Source organism: Puma concolor, chromosome D2, assembly GCF_028749965.1.
Source record: "Puma concolor isolate L17-30 chromosome D2, mPumCon1.1.hap2, whole genome shotgun sequence".
Classification (NCBI taxonomy): domain Eukaryota; kingdom Metazoa; phylum Chordata; class Mammalia; order Carnivora; family Felidae; genus Puma; species Puma concolor.
Window position 1 is genome coordinate 47,274,218 of NC_141677.1, and position 18,607 is coordinate 47,292,824.

The 18,607-nt window shown below is 36.4% G+C and overlaps 1 protein-coding gene across 6 annotated transcripts in view; it reads left to right on the forward strand.

The window, feature by feature from the left end:
* MAPK8 (mitogen-activated protein kinase 8) overlaps positions 1–13,725 on the forward strand; it is a 101,584-nt gene extending 87,859 nt beyond the window's left edge. For 4 of the 6 annotated variants that reach the window (XM_025918399.2, XM_086680240.1, XM_086680241.1 and 1 more), the window contains 6 exons: positions 2,125–2,196; positions 3,547–3,729; positions 4,042–4,166; positions 4,694–4,757; positions 8,748–8,825; positions 12,700–13,725. In XM_025918399.2, the coding sequence (XP_025774184.1) occupies positions 2,125–2,196; positions 3,547–3,729; positions 4,042–4,166; positions 4,694–4,757; positions 8,748–8,825; positions 12,700–12,845 (668 nt within the window). In that variant the 3' untranslated portion in view covers positions 12,846–13,725. Of the gene's footprint in view, positions 1–1,677; positions 1,750–2,124; positions 2,197–3,546; positions 3,730–4,041; positions 4,167–4,693; positions 4,758–8,747; positions 8,826–12,694 lie in introns of all 6 variants that reach the window. The other 2 variants (XM_025918398.2, XM_086680242.1) reach the window with 2 other exon arrangements.
* The last annotated feature ends 4,882 nt before the right edge of the window (positions 13,726–18,607 follow it).

The window sequence follows — 18,607 nt, forward strand, 5'->3', positions numbered from 1 at the left end:
AAGAGTCAGACGCTCAATTGACTGAGCCACCCAGGCACCCCAAAACTCATATATATTTTAATAAGAAATTTTATTTTTATTTTATTTCTTTATTTTTTTAGTGTTTGTTTAATTTTGAGAGAGAGACAGAGCATGACCAGGGGAGGGGCAGAGAGAGAGAGGGAGACACAGAATCTGAAGCAGGCTCCAGGCTCTGAGCTGTCAGCACAGAGCCTGACGCGGGGCTCGAACCCACGAACCACGAGATCATGACCTGAGCCAAAGTCGGACACTTAACCCACAGAGCCACCCAGGCGCCTCTTAGTATAAAATTTTAGAGAAACTTTAATTCTACAGGATTTCCAAAATTTATTACCAACTTTGTTCCTAAGATTCTGTAATGAGCTGGCAGTCTCTTTATTGAGTGTATTAGAAAGTACAGACTTCTAATTTCATAAGTCTACCAGCATGGGCGCCTCTCCCTAATACTTTTGCCCTTTTCTTCATGCTCTCAAAAAGGGCCTGGAAACTTCAAAAACAAATGCAAGTTTCTAAGGCTTTCTTTTTAAATTGCTCATTCTTCCCCTCTTCTATTAAGCTGCAGCCACCTATTCTCCTTTTTATTTTAATTGAAGTAGAGTTAACATACAATATTATATTAATTTCAAGTGTACAACACAGTGATTCAGTGTTTATATACATTATGAAGTGATTACCACAACAAATTTAGCCATGTACTCTCCTGTTTTTACCAAATTTTCAGACCAAAGATATAAAATGTCAGGGTATATTAGTGAAACAGGTGGAGATTGCCCTTTCTGTGTCTGGCAGATTCTTTTCAGCATTGATTAGAGTTGATAAGAGTCCGTGAGTCATTGAGGGGACTCTGTAGGTAATAAATCTGTAGGAACTTTCATACTGTACCCAGCTAAAACTAACTTAAACCAAAGCAGTTTGGCTATATGGGTTTAAAAAACTTTAGGTGGAGAAAAAACTTTAAGTTTTCTTAATTGATTATTTGCTCATTCTCTAAACACTTGTTCCTTTTGGGATAGTAGGGTAAATGTAACATGGCATTGCCAAGAAGACAAATTACTTCTGATTCAGAATAAGCATAGGATTTCTTTAATACATTTATCCAGTTTGAAATCCAGTTTGAAAATTTCTGAAGAGCTTTCGATTAACTTTTTAACTGTAATTGTTCATAGAAACATTCTTTCTGTGTAAATATTTTAATATACTAGATTATTTCTGCTCATGCTTTTTTCTTTTATTTGACTTAAAGAGAGAGTATAATGCACAGTTGAGCCTCAAAATAGAATCAAAATTTTATTTAAATTTTGCTGCCTCGTGTTCATTTTCAGCCTTATTTGTAAAGTCTGTGTTTTGTTCTGCCTATTTTATAAACAGATTTTTAGAGACAAAATGTATAAGTTTCTTAATTATGTGATTTCTGTGCATAGCTCTCACTTTAAAATTAGATGTGTAGTTAAAAGGCAATACTTCACGTTTGCTTTTGTGAATCAAAGCCTTTTGAAAAATATTTTGTGTTTTAAATTATTCCATTAGCTAAAATTAAAATCACTTTTTTCTTTTTGTGGTGTTTTGCAGTTTTTATATAATGCAGTCATATTATGCTTCTTTGATTTTAATGACCTTTTGCTTTGCTTTTCCTTCTTTTGTGCTGCAAACATATAGTGGATTTATGGTCTGTGGGGTGCATTATGGGAGAAATGGTTTGCCACAAAATCCTCTTTCCAGGAAGGGACTGTATCCTTGTGCTGCTGCAGCAGTTTAATTAGTTAGGTGATGAACTTCCTTGTGTTCTCTAATGAAAATAAACATGGTACATTCATATATATATACATATATATATGGGTTTCGTAAACAGATGTAAAGTTTGTGGCTGTTATAGTTCAAAAATTGTTGAGAAAAGAAGCTGAAATATTTGTAGGCTGCATCTGGCAGTAGGACATACAGTCTCTGCTGGTAGTTAGAGCACATTCACTGTCACTCATTTTTATTTTATACTGCTTTCTATAATTTTAAAGTATACATGGTGTATGTGATTTTTTTTAATGTTTAAATATTTTTTTTTATTTTAACCAAAATCTTTATGTTAATGTCATTGCATTTTGTTTTCAGTTGACATTTGGTCAGTTGGGTGCATCATGGGAGAAATGATCAAAGGTGGTGTTTTGTTCCCAGGTACAGATCGTATCCTTACCTTTGGCCTAAAATGTAGTTTCTAAAGGTCAAAATGTATGATAGCACTTCAGCTTGGTCAGGTATAATGTATTTGTCTCTCCCTAATAATAAAGTATTGTTAAATTACTCTTTCAAAATACCACCTGCTATTTGACATAGACTTTCCTTTCCCTCATTTATTGTTTTGTATGTTAATTCTGACAACTGCTCAAGTTAATTATCCACAATTACTTGCTGGCTTTGAGTTGATTTATTTAACCTAAATCAAAAATCATGGCTTGCATTAAAATTTCTAATAATTGTACACTTGAGTAAGTCTTAGAAGTACCTTAGGACTTAATATGAATTTTAGAATTGTCTGTTGCTTCTGTTCATCCTTTTGTTTTTTACCCCCAACACCTCCTCTTTTGTTAATGTTCTGTGTGTTTCATGTTTTTTGGTTGCTGTCTCATTATTCAACATAACATACTGATATTTTCATCAGATAATTTTAGCAGTGATAGTTTTATATGGTGATGAGTAGATTTGGGTTCATTCTTTTTGTTCATCTGACCACTTTTAGTATTCATATTAACAGTGATCTGTTATGTGTTTATCAGCTAGTGACACTTAGAGTTGTTGTAGGACCGGGGATGGAAAAAGCCATACTCACTGGGTTACAGTAAGAAAAGTTGAGTTAGTGTGTAGAGAAGACTTGGAGTATAAAGACTAGGAGGAAAAAGACCAAGGAATCCTAACCTCACAACTTACCAAAACAGACTCATTTTCTTAAGTTTCAGAGCTTTAAAAACATTTTCATTAACGTAAGGTAAACAAAGAGTGGCAAAAGAAAATGCCACTTTTGTTAGACCCATCATTTTTATTGCTACAGGTTATTTTCTGTCAGTGTAGAAAACTAAAAAAAGTAGGACAGATTATAAGAAATATTTCTTATCCTTCACATTTTCTGATAAGCTGCAAGAAAAGACAGATTTTGTATTCTAGAATTGTGCACAGTTTAAATTCAGATTCCCTGTGAGTAGTAATTGTCATTATTTCTTCAGTCACCTGTCATTTGTATATAGAATTTGTAGGTTTAAGCTTCCATTGTTAAGGTAAAATCAGTATTAGACACACACACACACACACACACTCACACTCACACACAGACAAAGTAAGGTTAACAAAGCTTGTTTATTGATCCTTTCTGTCTGTCTACAGTCATTGCCTTTTACAAGCTGGCTATAAGACAGAAGATATATAACTGCCACATTCTTTCTTAGGGTTTTTTAAATGCCATTTTCTTGTCATTTTAATATAGATATGACTAATGTGTTGAACATTAGATACAGAGTATTTTTCTTAGCTACTTGATATTAGATATTGATCAGTGGAATAAAGTTATTGAACAGCTTGGAACACCATGCCCTGAATTCATGAAGAAACTACAACCAACAGTAAGGACTTACGTTGAAAACAGACCTAAATATGCTGGATATAGCTTTGAGAAACTCTTCCCCGATGTACTTTTCCCAGCTGACTCGGAACACAACAAACTTAAAGGTACTTTTTATAAATACATATATTTAATCCCATTTTGAGTGTGTGTGTGTGTTTGTATGTTTGTGTGTTTATGTTCTTACGGGATATAACCCAGCGTCCTCTCTGGGTAATGGAACAAAGTGAAAGACTTTAGTTACTTTTTTTTTGTAAAATTTTTTTTTGACCATATGTATGACCAGATTTTATAGTAAAATCTGTTCTTTTAAAAAGAACATATACTTTTTGATAAATGATAATGTCAAGTTTCTGAAGTTTATGGTAATTTAAAAACTTTTATGAGGTACATGTACATTAACATCATTATTTTTACAGCCAGTCAGGCAAGGGACTTGTTATCCAAAATGCTGGTAATTGATGCATCTAAAAGGATCTCTGTAGATGAAGCCCTCCAGCATCCATATATCAATGTCTGGTATGATCCTTCTGAAGCAGAAGCTGTAAGTTCTTTTCTTAATGTTTGAAGAATATATTGAATTAGAGTTAGGTTTGGAGGAGACTTTTTAAATTTAAATAAAAGTACAGATAAATGATGATGGTATTTTTCTGTTTTTGCATGAATGGTATCTTAAGTTAATGAGCATCTCCAAGCACTCCTGACACAAAATAAAGCTACATCCCACTGTTTCTTACCTTTTTGCCTTGCCTTTTACATAATGAGCTAGAATGTTGAACACTTTGGGAAAACGTTGTAACTAATTGCAAAACAAATTATTGTGTCCAAAGCATAGCACAATTCTGTAATATAAATAAAATGTGACAATTTCAAAAACTGGAAGAAGAGAAAAAGACAGTTCAACATCTTTTTTTTTTTTTTTGTCATTTTGTTGTCCAAAATTAGTTTCTCTACATAAGAAGGTAGAGATGATGATGTATTTTTGAAAGCCTCTAATACTTCAAATAATTATAAAGAATTTATGTACTCCCAATAAAGCAACTCAATTATTATTGCCCTTGTGTTTTTCAGCCACCACCCAAGATACCTGACAAGCAATTAGATGAAAGGGAACATACAATAGAAGAGTGGAAAGGTAACATTCGCCAAGTTCTTAGAGATGAAGCTGAAAGAGCATCTGAATCTTTATGTTGATTTAATCATGTTAGGAAAATTAAAGATACTTGTTATTCATAACTGATATTTGGTAAGAGGATTATTAATGTTTTTACAGAGGTAGAAATTAAGTCTCCTCCATCCCTGACTTAATCTGAATCTCTCGTGTTTCCTACCCCAGAGAGACACATCAGTGCTTTCTGAAATTTGTATGTTCTTCCATAGTGTACAGATACACAGACTTGTGTTTGCCATCTCCCTCTCTTTCTCTCCCACCCTGTTTTTTTTTTTTTTTTTTTTTTTCAACGTTTATTTATTTTTGGGACAGAGAGAGACAGAGCATGAACGGGCGAGGGGCAGAGAGAGAGGGAGACACAGAATCGGAAACAGGCTCCAGGCTCTGAGCCATCAGCCCAGAGCACGACGCGGGGCTCGAACTCACGGACCGCGAGATCGTGACCTGGCTGAAGTCGGACGCTTAACCGACTGGGCCACCCAGGCGCCCCCACCCTGTTTTAATCACAAATGGTCGTATACTGTTCACATTTGCTTTGTTGATATAATCATTTATCTTCAAGATTCTTCTGTATCGTTCCACATATCTGGCTCATTTGGCTTAAAAGCTGTTAGCATTCTGCTGTACGACTGTGTCACAATTTCTGTATTTAACTCCCTCTTGAAGAGCTTTGTGTCCAGGCTGTTGTTGTTACAGACAGCTCTGCAGTGTTGTTGTGCACATGTGAGAACAGGCCTGTAAGAAAGATCCTATAAGGAGATTTGTCAGGCCAAAGGATATTCCCAAATTACTTTCCATAGAACTTATAGCAGTTTATACTTCCATCAGCATTGTGTAGAATGTCTGTTTTACCCCCACCCTCCCCAACCGAGTTAATTTTTAATCTTTGCAACTCTAATATGGTAGTTTTACTTTGTGTATGTGGGTAAACATTAATAATACATTGATTGTCACAGAAATGTTAAAGTGTTTCTTTCATTAAAAGATTCCCTGGAACACTGGAGCCAGATAATTTTTAGATCCTGTTCACTTCCATTTGCATTGTTGTCATTTAGTAATTTGATGACTTTTATAGCCGCATGACTTTGGGCAGGTCACTTGGTCCCTTCTTTACCTATCTTAAAATGGAGACAGAGGACATCTTATTAAGAGCTAAGTACCAAAATGGTTGCAGGGCTAAAGGTAGTGAGGAGATACAAACTTAAACAAGTGATCTGTCTATAAACCTGTTCGGGAAGAATGAATTTGATTCTTTCTTTTTAGGAATAACCAGAGATTGGTCTTCTCTGAGTTGACTTTAGGGAAACACACAGACCCTCTAGAGCCCACCAGAGTGATAGAATTGAGTAGAACCTAGTATATCTGTATATGTAATAAGTAATGTACAAGGATGTAATTGTGGATCAAAGTGTGTACTAAAATATCTTGCCTGATATTTTTATATACCATTACATTTAGAATAGGCATTTATGTATTTCTTATAACCTTAATAGGCCACCAGTTGTAAAACACACCACTGTATACTACTAAGAAAACACTGCCAGGGGCACGGCACCATTGATTGTAAGATGCAGCCCCATTTCCAAGATAATAAACTGATAAAAGTGCATCTTAAAATCAGTGTAACACAGTATAGTTGACCCTTCCAGCAATGCAGGGGTTAGGGTGCTGACTCACATGCACTTGAAAATTCACATAAAATTTTTGACTCCCCTAAAACAGCTGCTAATAACCTGCTGTTTTCTGGAAGCTTTACCACTAACATGGTTGGTTAGCACAGATTTTAATGCTATATGTATTATATACTCTATTCTTACAATAAAGTATGCTAGAGAAAAAAATGTTATTAAAATCATAAGAGAAAATTTACAGTACTGTGCATATATTTGTTGAAAAAAGTCCACGTATAACTGGACCCATGCATTTCAAACCCATGTTGTTCAAGAGTCAACTGTATTTTTGTTTGTGTGTAAAGATGTATCTGGAATTTATTCTGTATCTTTTTCTCCTAGTCTAAGTGTAGCTCAGTAATTACCCACAAAATGCCTTTTTTTCTTTCTTCTTTTTTCTTTTTTTTAAAGAGGGTGAGTGTTTGGACAGGGGAGGGGCAGAGAAAGAGAGAGAGTCAGAGAGAGAGAATCCCAAGCAGGCTCCATGCCCAGTGCAGAGCCCAGCATGGGTCCGATGTCCCAATTGGGAGATCCCGTGATCCCATACGAGATCATGACATGAACCAAAGCCAAGTTGAATGCTTAACCAACTGAGCCACCTGGGTGCCCCGCAAACTGCCTTTTTAAAGATCTGCTTAAGAGGTTTAGCATTACAGCAGAAAGAAAAATCTGTTGGCAGAGCCATTAACTTACATGTTGCGTCGCCTACTTAGTACTCCTAAGTAGCTTTGGTTCTTCTCCCCTTGTTTTTTCTTTAAAGAAAAGCATCTTTCATTCTTCCCTCTATCCTATTTTTCTCCTTCGAAGCCCAAAAAGATTAATATAGCAAGGAAAGTTAGGTGTCTCTAGCTCTTGTTCATTTCAACATACCCACTCAATTTACCTTATAATCAGAGATTCCTTATCAGTTTAAGGAATTCAGACTCCTTGAAATTCTGGGCAACATTCTCTACTTGTACATTTTCCTCAGAAGAGGGTTTGTTGTGCTTATGCAGTTCTCAAAGGATTCCTGACTCAAATATGGTGATGCATAATGGTGATTGTAGCATTGACTAGAAGGCTCTTCTGAAGTAGATATTCTTACCCTTATGGTGCATCACACTTGACCTCAAGATCACTTAGAAGAACGCAGGGCAGGAGGCACATAGGACCTCAAGGCAGCATTTGGCATCTCTCTTCAGTTGGAACAGTGCTCACACAGTCCATCCACTGTCCAGAAGTCCAGTTAAAAAATGAGGTTCCCATGGAAAAATCTTGACTGTGATAGCATGTTATGCTTCAAATCATAAGGAGTTGAAGTGTAGCTACCTGCTTTTTTTTTTTTTAACAGAAGTCCGTGGGGGAGGGGAAGGAAAAAAAAAAAGAGGTTAGAGAGGGGGAGAGAGCCAAAGCATAAGAGACTCTTAAAAACTGAGAACAAACTGAGGGTAGATGGGGGGTGGGAGGGAGGGGAGGGTGGGTGATGAGTATTGAGGAGGGCACCTTTTGGGATGAGCACTGGGTGTTGTATGGAAATCAATTTGACAATTTCATATTAAAAAAATGTATATTCCATCCCAATTAAAGAGGCTTCCATCCACTTCTGTACTTAAGTCTTTTAACAGATATCTGGGGGCGCCTGGGTGGCCCAGTCGGTTAAGCGTCCGACTTCAGCTAGGTCACGATCTCGCAGTCCGTGAGTTCGAGCCCCGCATCAGGCTCTGGGCTGATGGCTCGGAGCCTGGAGCCTGTTTCCGATTCTGTGTCTCCTTCTCTCTCTGCCCCTCCCCCGTTCATGCTCTGTCTCTTTCTGTCCCAAAAATAAATAAAAAAACGTTGAAAAAAAATTTAGAAAAAAAAACAAAAACAAAAACAGATATCTGGATAAGCACCTACAATGTACTAGGTTACTGTGTCACAACCAGGAAATAAGACATGAATGAAACAAATGTGATTTAAGCTCTCACTGAGACAGAACTGAGCATGTGTAGAATGATATGGTATAGTACAGAGTTCTGGTGGAGTAAAAAAGATAAGGCTTCTAACCCCAGCTCTATCCTTAATCCAACTTTAGGAACATTAGTTATACCAGAGATTTTGTTCTTTCAGTATAGTTCATTGTTCAGGATCAGGGTATTGTTACAAACACCTTTGAATCTTAGACTGACACTTAGGGACACTTTACCATTGAAAGGACACTATTAGAAGTCTTTAATGTGTGTAAAAATGTTCAACTTAAAACAGATAATCTGTGAGGTTGGCTCTCAGACTTTGAAAAGTTTGTTTTTGTTCACCTCTTTTTCAGAGTTGATATACAAAGAAGTTATGGACTTGGAGGAGAGAACCAAGAATGGAGTTATACGGGGGCAGCCCTCTCCTTTAGGTTGGTTACTATATAAGCTTGGTTAAGGTTATAAGGTTATAAGGTTAGGGTTACTTCTTGTGTTGTAATCTTCAGTTGCATGGATCACGTATTGTTTCCCGTATTTATCACTGTTACTATTCAAAGTTTAAGTATAGGGAGTGTAGTTTGGGTGCTTTAATTTGAAACCACTGGTAGGTACACTGTTGTCCCAATATATCATGCTAATATATCGGTAACTGACTCCATAAAATACACATCTTTTTCTATAATACTGACATTCTGTTGAAAAACGGAAATTTAAAACCATTTTGTATTGGCATTGTTCTCTTTAAAGAAGAAATTTTTCATAATTCAATATACTTACCAGGATTTTAATAGTCTTTACTTTGGATAAATAAACTAAGCCTTCATTGAAAGATTTAGTACGTCTTTCTCATTAAGTTACCATCTTTCTCATTTTGGTATTGATTTGTTGAACCAAGGCAGTAACATTAAAACTGCCATTAGGAAGTGTTCCATCTAAAAAGAAAACTGGTTCGCAAGAGTTAAACATTTTCTTCTATCACAAGCTATATTTAATGTTAGCACTTATAAAAGCATAAAGCATTGAGAGAAAAAGTTAAATGACAGGTAACATGTATATATTCAGTACAAACTACATGACAGGCACTGGTGGTTTATGTACTTTATTTCATTCAGCCCCTGAGACCTCACTGAAGGGAATATTATGCACATTTTACAGATGAGGAAACTAAAGTTCAGAAGAATTAAATGAACATAAAATTACAAATGTATTATGTAGAAAAGCTAATACTTACAGCCATGTTCATCAGTAACTTCAAATGGCATGGTTTTTCTAGCATCCCATGTGGCCTTTAGCTGGCAGCAGAGACTTTTGGCTACAGAAGTTAGAACAGCTTTATGAAAGAGATGAAATTTGAACTGAACCTTGAAGGCTGAGTAGTGTTTTAAGAGATAGGTCTTGAATTTGAGTAAGACTATGTCATTTTAACCATCCCTTTAAAACTCTTCTACGTTCTAAAAAAAATAAAAATAAAAATATTATATGAGTAAGATTTTTAACTATAGTTTCAAATGCCCATTTTGTTATACTATAAACATATTTGTTTAGTTTCTGTGGCTTTCTGAGGCACTTTTGGTTATATTTGTGAGTTTTTGAAATTTTTTATTTTTTAAATCCTTGATCAGGAATACAGTCTTACAAATTATAATATAGATCCTGTTGAAAATAGAAAATGGGGGCACCTGGGTGGCTCAGTCGGTTGAGCTTCTGACTTCAGCTCAGGTCCTGATCTCACGGTTCGTGGATTCAAGCCCCACATCGGGCTCTGTGCTGACAGCTCGGAGCCTGGAGCCTGCTTCTGATTCTGTCTCTCCCTCTCTGCCCCTCCCCTGCTCACGCTGTCTCTCTCTGTCTCTCAAAAATAAATAAATGTAAAAAAAAATTTTTTTTTAAATACATAAAATGATTTTGACAGCTTTTACCTACAATTTAGTTGTAACAAAAGCTATATTATAAATGCTTTAATAGCTGAGTTAATTAGCTTTGTATTGATGTACAGTAGTAGTTATAACTAAATTTAGTTCATGATGGAGCTTTGAGTGGGATTTGAAAAATCCATTATGTGGGAGACTTATATTTCAGAATGCTCTCCTAGTGAGTGGCACATCGGAAGTGTCAGATACTTGAGTAAACTTAATTTCATGAGATAGAGCAGTTTTATCTGTTTTTAACTTATTTAAAGAAACTGGATCTTAAACAGCACTTGACTATGGTTATAAAATAAGTCAGTGGTAAGGACAGGACTGCAGGTTTCTAGACATTTTCTGGAGTCTCAGGTATAGCTTAGGGAGAAGAGTGTTAATAACCCAACCCATTATAAAAATATTCAGTTCTTGATTATATGGAAAAAGAGAAGAAAGTCTTTGACAGATTAAACTATCAGATAATCACAATATCATTTCACCTTGAATTTTGGAAATTAAATATATTATTTTTCCCACTTTTCCTATCTTTATTTTGGTTTGGCTAAGTTTGCATGCCTTTGAGGTACGTGTAGAGACTCACCTTAGGGGGAAATGACTCAGCTACCTAAAATGAAGGATTTTCCCTATTATTGCCAATTCAGATATTGAGAATTTACTAGATTGCTTTAAAGTTCAGGGAAAAAAAACAAGTACTTTTCTTAGGTATTTGATTTTCAGATTTAGAAGTTAACTATTTAGGGTTGCCTGGATGTGGCTCAGTTGTAGGTGCCGGACTTTGGATCAGGTCATGATCTCACGGTTTGTGAGTTCGAGCCCTGCATCGGGCTCTGTGCTAACAGCTCAGAACCTGGAGTCTGCTTCAGATTCTGTGTCTCCCTGTCTCTCTGCCCCTCCGCTGCTTGTGCTCTCTGTCTCTCAAAAATAAAACAAACATTAAAAAATTAAAAAAAAAAAACACTTAAAAGAAAGTTAACTATTTAATGCATTTAAAAGTTAATTTTGGGGGCACCTGGCTGGCTCAGTTGGTAGAACATAACAATTCTTGATCTCAGGGTTGTAAATTTAAGCTCCACGTTGGGTGTAGAGATTACTTTAAAAAATTTTTTTTAATTAGAAAATAAAAGTTAATTTTTATCAAATTAAGCAGTTTGGATAAAATGAAGTTTGGGTTACAAAATAGAGGCATAAAATGTATATTTGGTGGAACCCTTTTATGATTTGAATATTTTGGTACAAGTCTTTGAAGCTAGCTGTGGTATTGTGTACTCTTCAGTCAGAACAGGTGCATTCTGTAGTGTCCTATGGATTGAATTTAAAATATAATGTCTTCGGTTCACTCTGGCTAGAAACCTAATGGACCAGTCCAGCCCAACACCCTAAAGATTGCCTATCCCCACTCCCCTGGCTATTTCCTTGTTAGATTTGAAGACAAGCTCTCAGAGGACCTTTTGTATTCTAAAGTGTTTTATGGTTCATCATTAGAATGGTAGGATGATTTCAAGCACTGAGATGCTGGGTTCTGGAGTAGTGGTTTTCAACCTGCTTTGTTTTAGCATCCTTTGAGTGCCTGAAAACTCAGCCCTAGATATTCTTACTGCTCAATTTGGAAACCACTGCTTTTATTCCATAAATGAGTTCTTAAGAACTTTTGTATAACTTGCATTATTTAATAGGCTCAAGTTTGGAATGGCCCTTATTTAGTAATCCCATAGTTCAGAAGTACTTACCTAAGAATGTGAATCACCGTTAACATATTTTCCACCCCGCAAGTGACATTCCTTCCCCTTTCCTAACCCAGCCCCCTTGAAAGGATTTCACTATTGGTTATGTATTCCTGTTCTTTTTAAAATCCAAGAAATGCTTGTTACCTATACTTTCAGTAAAGGAAACAGTCTTCCCCTACTTTATCTGTTTAATAAATCCATGCTAGCGTTTATGAAGTATTTATTAGAGTAAAAATAACAAGAACTTGAGTTTACCCAAATAGGGTTCTTGAGTGACCCTGGCAAGTCCTATAACCTAAACTGGGACAGTTGAACTAAGGACCCTTCCATTTAGAATGATTTTAGTCTTTGTCTTGGCTTTTTCTTTAAAACAAGATGTGCCAGAATACTGCTTGGAGTTTACAGTGAGAAGATAACATAAGCCATTTTTATTAGGGCAGTGGTTTTTAACTTTTTGAGTTACATATCCCTTTGGATCCTCTGTCCAAAAAAATGCAGTACCGACAGTATTGCATGTATTATCACACACACAACTTTTAAACCTTTTAAAGCCAAGAGAAAAAAAATGATTGATTACTAGAGGTAGCCAGTACAGTACAGGTAGCTCAGTGTGCAACTCTGTCTGCAACTGATTTGCTGTTTTGTTTCTCATAGCACAGGTGCAGCAGTGATCAATGGCTCTCAGCATCCATCGTCATCATCGTCTGTCAATGATGTGTCTTCAATGTCAACAGATCCGACTTTGGCCTCAGATACAGATAGCAGTCTGGAAGCATCAGCTGGACCTCTGGGCTGTTGTAGATGACTACTTGGGCCTTGGCAGGGGGGTGGGGGGATGGGGAGTCGTTTAGTCATTGATAGAACTACTTTGAAAACAATTCAGTGGTCTTATTTTTGAGTGATTTTTCAAAAATGTAGAATTCATTTTGTAGTAAAGTAGTTTATTTTTTTTAATTTCAAGTGATGTAATTTAAAACTTAAGTTGTGTTTTAAAACAGCAACAAAACTATTGTATTTTTGCTGTAATTAACTGTATAATGTAAACCTAATTATTTTATCATGGTTTAAAATTTTTGCATATTTGCTTTATCTTATGCTGCTGATTTTTTTTTTTTACTGAATTTGTAAGATTTTGTTTATCAAAGCAACTATTATGTGGTGACTTGCCTATATCATGAATTATTTAAGATTTTTATAGGTTTTTTTTATTAGAATTTTATTTCAAATGTTTTGTTCATGATGCTATCCTTCAGGGTTATGTGCTTATCAATGAAATAACCCCAGAGGAGTGAGGGAAAATAACCTGTAGCCAGTTGTATTCAGGAATAACTACTGTAAATGATGAACGTGTTAAAAAACCTCCAATATTTGCTACTTGCCAATCTTAATTTAATTTCAACAATTGGTAGGTAATCCTACATCCTACATTGTTTTTGGCAAAAGCCCCATCATCTAAATGACAGAATAACTCAGAGCATGTCTTTGAAGATGCTGGGCGTCTACCACCACCCTCCTATTTCCCCCCCCCCCCCCACCCTACCCCACACAACAGAAGCCAAGTAAAAAGAATATGGTATTTTCTGCAAATTTGTGGCATGCTCAAAGATTATGATCACATAAAGTCAAGAGGATACTTCATGAATAATACATTTCAATGCAAATAAACAGATGGTTCACTTCTACTAGCTATGAGCCTGTTTTTGTATACACTGAGTTAATCTACTCAGGCTGTAGGTCCCAGCTGTGGTCTAGAGTCTGGTCTTTCCCTTTCCTGCAGCCTCAGGCCCTTGGACCTGGGACCTTTCTGGTTTCCTAGCATGATATCAGTCAGTTGAGCACCAGTTCTCAAGGCGTTTCTGGCCATTTGATTCTACCTGTAGCATAATCCTATTTATACTAGCTGTCAGGAGGTTCCGAAGCCTACTTCAATTTCTGTAGGTGATGTATCAAATGAGCAATATACCGTTCATCTGAAAATAGTAGCACACAGCCATATATAGGATATCATTTTCTAAGGACTGTTTCTTCACATTGAGCAGAGCAGGCATAAGTGGTGGTTATTCAGTCTGAATCTTTGTTTTTTTTATACCTGATTTTCAATAAAACATGCAATGTGGATGTTGAGTAGGGTAAGAATGGTGCTGCTCCTGACAAGTGTATGTTAACTGTTTACATTTTCTATCTGCGGAATTATTTCTCCACAACTGAATTTTTCGTAAGTAAATGTCATTGAAGTCTCATTTTCTCTGAAATACATCGTCTGTACGGCCCCAGGCACCTTTTGTTATTTTTGGAACAAGACGGATTTTATATCATGAACTGGGAAATGCATACGTAAATCAGTGACAAGGTTCTAGGCAGGAAGCCCATGGGAATTACTGACCAGTAAGAGCAAGAACTGGTGCATCTCAACATGCAGTGTCTGAAAGTTCGCTTGGCCTGTGATTCGTGTATTTAGTGCCAGATTCCTTTTGAGTTACTTATTTTAGGTTATTGTTAATGTGCAATATTCAGGATTAAAATACGTTAGCCTTTTTAATATGCTTTGAAATAGCAAGTTTGTTTTTGATGGTTTTATGTCATGATATCTAGCCTCTGGAGGTTGTCAGCCTTTTTATCAGTCCCTTTTCTACTCCTACAACATGGTGCATTAATTTTGTTAAGCAAATTAGAGTTTTGAGACTGTAACACCTCTAGAGTGGCAGAAACAGGATTGGATTTACGATGTTAGCAGAAATTTGAGCATGAGTGTGTTCTTAGTTTATATTAGTTTGGCAGTTAATTAGCTTTATTTTCCCTAGGATAGATTATTTCACTATTGCACTTTAACAACTGACATGCTTTCAGAAGTTCCCCATATTTTATGTTTGATTGCTAATAAGCCATCTCTGTTGATACAGATTTTGATTAAGCAAGGAAAACCAGGTGTTCTTCCTGTATCATCTGTTGTAAATGCCAGCTCCCCCTTGCCAGCCAGCATGTTTCAGTTGATTCAGAGAAAAGGAATTCTTATTCATTAATGTAGACTAAAATACTTGGCAAACTATATCCTGAAAACAAAGTTTGCTTGTTAAATGTTGTGTGCCCTATGTTTTTAAAATGCAATATCTAAATACAACTTTCCCTCATCCCTTAAATCTGTGAAGTTAAAGAAGTACTGATTGTTTTTGTTTTACAGCTTTTTTGAACGTTTAAGACATCTTAAACATTTGTGTGTGTTTTAAGAGAAATTACAAGTAAGATTTCTGTCCAGCAGTACTTCCATAAAGCCACCTTGCTTCTCTTAGGGCTTTGGTTTTTTGACTTCATATATATTTAATATATCCATCATCTTACCGTCAAAAAATTATTTTGACTAAGATTTATTGTTCACATTTATATTATTTTATTATTCACCTTTACAGGAAAGAGACACTAATTCTTTTCTCATAGTTCTTCCTGATTTACTACTCTGTTACTCTCTGATGTATACTGACCATTTGTAAAATGATTGTGTTGTTGGGATTGCTTCGTTACAATAGACGTGAATAGAGCATCTCAACTCTTTGACGCTGCTTGCCGAACAGTTCTCATTTTGTCACACACCCTCAGCTGCTGGTGTTCCTGGTATGCACCCTTCCAGGTCGGTAAAGGCACAGTGCTTCACCCCACACGTACTAAGAGAAATGCCAGCCTTTAAATGAGGAGGCCACCACACAACCCCCTTCACGGTACAGAGAAGCTTGGTGGTATGCAAAGCAGCAGACTTGCCTGTACTTTTCACTATTCTGTTCCTTGTTAACCCTGCTGTTTTGTCTAAAAAGATGAAGGTGAAGAGGACGTAAGTGTCTGATAGTGAAATCAGAAGAGGGCACGTGAAGCTGTTTCAGGGTTACAGATAAGACTTGGTTTACACTGTCGGCCAGTATGTGCTACACATATGAAGACTTAACTACTCAGTGTTGCCTAGGCACAAGCCTGCACCACACTTTGAGGTAAAGACATAGTCTATTTTCAAAAATACTGTTGTAGTTTGTTTGTGAGTGTTGTTCATTAGTCACACATTAGCTGTAGAGTGAATGCATGAAGCCCCATGACCCCAGGAAACTTCTCTTACCAGTAGAAAAACCAAACACCACTGTTCTGTCATTAGCAGCCCTCTTAAATGTTGCCTCCATATCCTTTACGTGTTAGCGTACATTGTGTTTCTATGATCTCTCTTAGGTTTTTCCTGAATCAGAGGAAACTACTTTTTCCTTAATAGCAAGAAAGATGAAGAGGTAAAGGGCATTGAAGCAGAAATGTATAGTTTGGGGTACGATTAGAAAACTCGCAAGGAAAACAAAAATCCGAATTAATTTCAAACTAACTGCTCTTAGTTAAGTGCTCTTAAGGAGAGTCTAGTAAGAGTAACAATTTCTGGCCATTTCTAGTTTAGATTCTCTTCGTTACTGAGACTTTTGAGAAATCTTATCTGTGGATTAGTTTTGCACAATGTTCTATTCTCACAATAATTTACAAATTAAACTAGGTTTTTATTGAACTACCTCACACTAATTTTCTATGCTTTCCCAAGTAAGCTATTGCCCTTACTGTAAGCTCTTTACTGAGTGTGAATTATAAATGTGTGTTAAATACTTTATAGCCAATGTTGACACAATACCAGTAAGTATGTAAAATATATACCTTGCATCAGTAAGAGAGACTCATGCGTAAAATCTTTCACTGTGTATCTTGGAAAATTGTGTTAGATGTGTTTGTTGGACATTATTACTGTCTGTTTTTATAAGTAGAAACCTGCTCGTGATATCAGTCCATTCTTTACATTTTACAAAAGGAATAAATCTTAGTAAATTTTACGAAGAAATAAATTACTTTTGTAGGCCCGATATTTGGTATATTTTTGAGAAGCTCTTAATCTTTTAGCTGAATGATGAAGTTAAACTGAACTAGCTGTCTACTTGGACTGTGACATCTATTTTCTCATTACAGTTTATCCTGTTCAACAGGTTTAAAACCTGAAAACCTACATATGATAATTGACATTTGCTTTTCTCCCTATATGATGCCATTCCTTCTTCATACCTGTTCCTTCCCTGTGTTCCATTCCCTCTCCTCTCCTCTAGACAAAACAAAATGGGGCACTTTGTAGGGAATGCTGAGATAATTATTGTGGTTTTTAATCATTCATGCCCTAGTCATTAAACATGCACCACTGGAATGTAAACATTGTTACCTAGTATGTTAATTGGTTATAATATTTTAAATAAAAAAGAAAAAAGTGGTATGAAAAATATGAAATTAAGAGTTTTTTCATTGAAAATGAAATGTAAATTTGTGCTAAAAAAGTTTTTATGGGCAATTTTAAGATTTCCTGTGGATTGGTATTAAAGGGGTAGTAGGACTAGGGCAGCTTTCTTAGATTTGGATTTATACAGATTGTGAAGAGCCTAAAGTACCATTCTGCTTTTCTGGTTTATCTAGTCTTGCTTTTCTTGTATTTGAAATCTCTGGAGAACTGTATCTAAAAGGAATTTTCTTCAGTGCCCTTAACCTAGTTCTCAGTAGCCATGTAAGAGAGCAGCCATCGTGGCCACTTGGCAAAAACAAGTTTAATTTTAAAAGGATCTATTTCAAAACAAACTGGGGATTTCGGTTTTAAGTGTGTTTTCAACTTTGCCATGCTTCTCTTCTCTTTGCCGAACTGGGCAGGCTGCTACGTGGGTATCAGGGTCGCCCACTGTATACGTCCAGCCTCTGTATGAGGTCACTCCCTCTTTTGCTCAACTCTTACTCCAGAAAACCATCTTCTCCATGCTTTCCCCATTCACCTGCACTCAGACTTCCCTGCTCTGAGAAAAGGACAAGACGGGGTCGGTCTTTACCTGATCACTGCAGCTCCATCGGCCTATGGGGTCGCTGGCCTGGTGCATGCGCTCTGCTTTGTCATGGTCGTTAGATCTCCAGTGAGAGACTGGGTGGCAAAAGCAGACATCAAAGTTTTGAGTCCATATAATTTCCGCCCAGTTGTAATACCCTGGTGACACCAAATGAAAGGGGGTAGTTCGCCCTTATTAGTCTAGATACTATGTCTATTTTAGTATTGTACCTTAGAAGGTTGATTGACTTCATGTAAATGAACATTGATTTGTACTAGTTTTGTGGTTTAAAATTTTTTTAGCTTTTACAGCTTACACACTGATACGTCTTTGGACTTCATTTTAACTGAAACACGTCAAATATGCTTTTCTAATTTTAGACTTCTAACATATAATCAGTTCGCGAATGCATATATGTCTACGATCCTATGTTGAAGCTGGGGGTAAGGAAAGATAACAAATGGGACGACGGTCTGGTCAACCTGATTGAAATACTGTTGTGTAGAGGGGCAAGAACCATGCTGAAGGGACATGGAGGGATTGGTCAGGAAGTGAGGGTTTTGCAGAAGAGGCATTTTTTGAGCCTTGGTATAAGGAATGGTATTCCCGGGTAAGGGAAAAGCAAGGAGGCTTAAAAGTGTGTGCATGGGCAAGGAATGTGGAATGGCCTGACATGAGAGTGGGTGTGGAGAGAATATAATGAGAGAAG